General features: G+C 38.3%; 1 protein-coding gene across 1 annotated transcript; it reads right to left on the bottom strand.

Moving 5' to 3' along the window:
• Nucleotides 1-992: 992 nt before the first annotated feature.
• Nucleotides 993-1518, bottom strand: LOC117276345 (uncharacterized mitochondrial protein AtMg00820-like). The gene is made up of 2 exons (XM_033655687.1): nucleotides 1395-1518; nucleotides 993-1300 (listed from the first exon to the last, which is right to left on the bottom strand). Exons 1-2 carry the CDS (start codon nucleotides 1516-1518, stop codon nucleotides 993-995), a joined length of 432 nt encoding a protein of 143 aa, XP_033511578.1.
• Nucleotides 1519-1793: the final 275 nt, after the last annotated feature.

The raw sequence follows: 1793 nt of genomic DNA, 5'->3' as shown, positions 1-1793 counted from the left end.
AGTGAAAATATCCGCCAACTGGTCTTCACTCCGGCAATATCTTAGCTCTATTGTTCCTTCATTGTTGAGATCTCGCAAGAAATAGTACTTCACGCCAATGTGCTTGCTTCTTCCATGTAGCATCAGATTCTTTGACAACTTGATGGCAGAGTTGTTGTCACAGAAAAATGTAGTTGCTTTTTCTTGTTTGAATTTTAGTTCTTCAAGAACTCTCCTTAACCAGACAACTTGGCAATCACAAGTTGTAGCAGCTACAAATTCAGCTTCGGTACTTGACAAAGTGACAATTGATTGCTTCTTAGAAGACCACGAAACAGCCCATGTACCTAACATAAAAACATAACCTGAAGTGCTCCTTCTGTCGTTTTGATCTCCTGCATAATCACTGTCAATAAAACCAATCAAACTAGATTTTTCACTCTCCTTGTAGAACAAAACAAAATCATTAGTTCCCTGTAAGTAGCGAAGGATTCTCTTAGCAGCTAGCAGGTGAATTTCAGTTGGGCTCTCCATGTATCTGCTTATGACACTTACAACATACATGATGTCGGGCCTTGTAGCAGTAAGATACATCAAACTACCTACAATTTGCTTGTAGAATGTGATATCCACCTTCTTTCCGCTTCCAGCTTTCCATAGCTTCAAGCCAAATTCAACTAGAGTGTTGGCGGGATTGCAATTTTGCATCTTGAACCTGTCCAAAATTTCTCGCACATACTTCTTTTGGGAAACAAATATTCCATCATCAGATTGTACTACTTCTAATCCAAGAAAGTAATGCATCTTATCAAGATCGGACATTTCAAACTCATCCATCATAGACTTCTTGAAATCGGACATTTTAGTTCGTAAAGAACCTTTTTCAACTTATACACCTTATGCTCATTTCCAATTTTTATATAACCAGGAGGTTGCTCTACAAATACATGTTCTTCCAAATGCCTGTACAAAAATGCCGATTTGACATCTAATTGAAAAATAGATCAAGAATTCTATGCCGCTAATGCAATCACCAATATGATTGTATCATGTCTCGCAACCGGAGCAAATACTTCTCTATAATTAATTCCATATTCTTGTTTGTATCCTTTAGCCAATAATCGTGCCTTATACTTGTCAACTTCACCATCTTCTTTCAGCTTTGTCTTGAATACCCACTTCACACCAATAGTTTTGTGACCTTTTGGAAGATCTGATAGCTCACAGGTGTCATTTCTTTCAATAGCATCAATTTCGTCATCCATAGCTTTCCTCCATTTTTCCTCTTTGACAACATTTTCAAAAGTTGTAGGATCACTATCTGCAAACAATGTAAAAGTAGGAAAAATCATATTCATTTACATCAATTATTGTTACCTCATAATCCATCATCCACGCAGGCCTTTTGCGAGCACAACGAAGAGACTCATCTGGTGCATCAATTTCTTCCAAAGCTGAGGGTGAAATTTCAGCAGCTGGCAGCTGCTGGAGTAGAATTTTCAAAATTTTCGGGTATTGCTGCTGCTTCTTCGACTTCATTATCAATTAAGATTGGAATAGACTGCTGCGTATTCCAATCCTAAGAGTTTTCTTCATCAAAAATAACATCTCTGCTGGTCACAACCTTCTTTGTCAATAGATTGAACAACTTGTACACCTTGGATGCCTCGCTAACACCAAGAAAGACACACTTCTCGCATTTGTCATCAAGCTTGTTCCTCTTCTCGTCTGGGACATGTGCATAGCCAATGCAACCAAAAATTTTAAAATGATCTACAGCAGGTTTCCTTCCACTCCAAGCCTCCTTTGGAGTC

The sequence above is a fragment of the Nicotiana tomentosiformis genome, chromosome 11, assembly GCF_000390325.3.
Source record: "Nicotiana tomentosiformis chromosome 11, ASM39032v3, whole genome shotgun sequence".
NCBI lineage: Eukaryota > Viridiplantae > Streptophyta > Magnoliopsida > Solanales > Solanaceae > Nicotiana > Nicotiana tomentosiformis.
The sequence above is the reverse complement of the archived record's forward strand: the minus strand, read 5'-3'. Positions and strand labels throughout refer to the sequence as shown.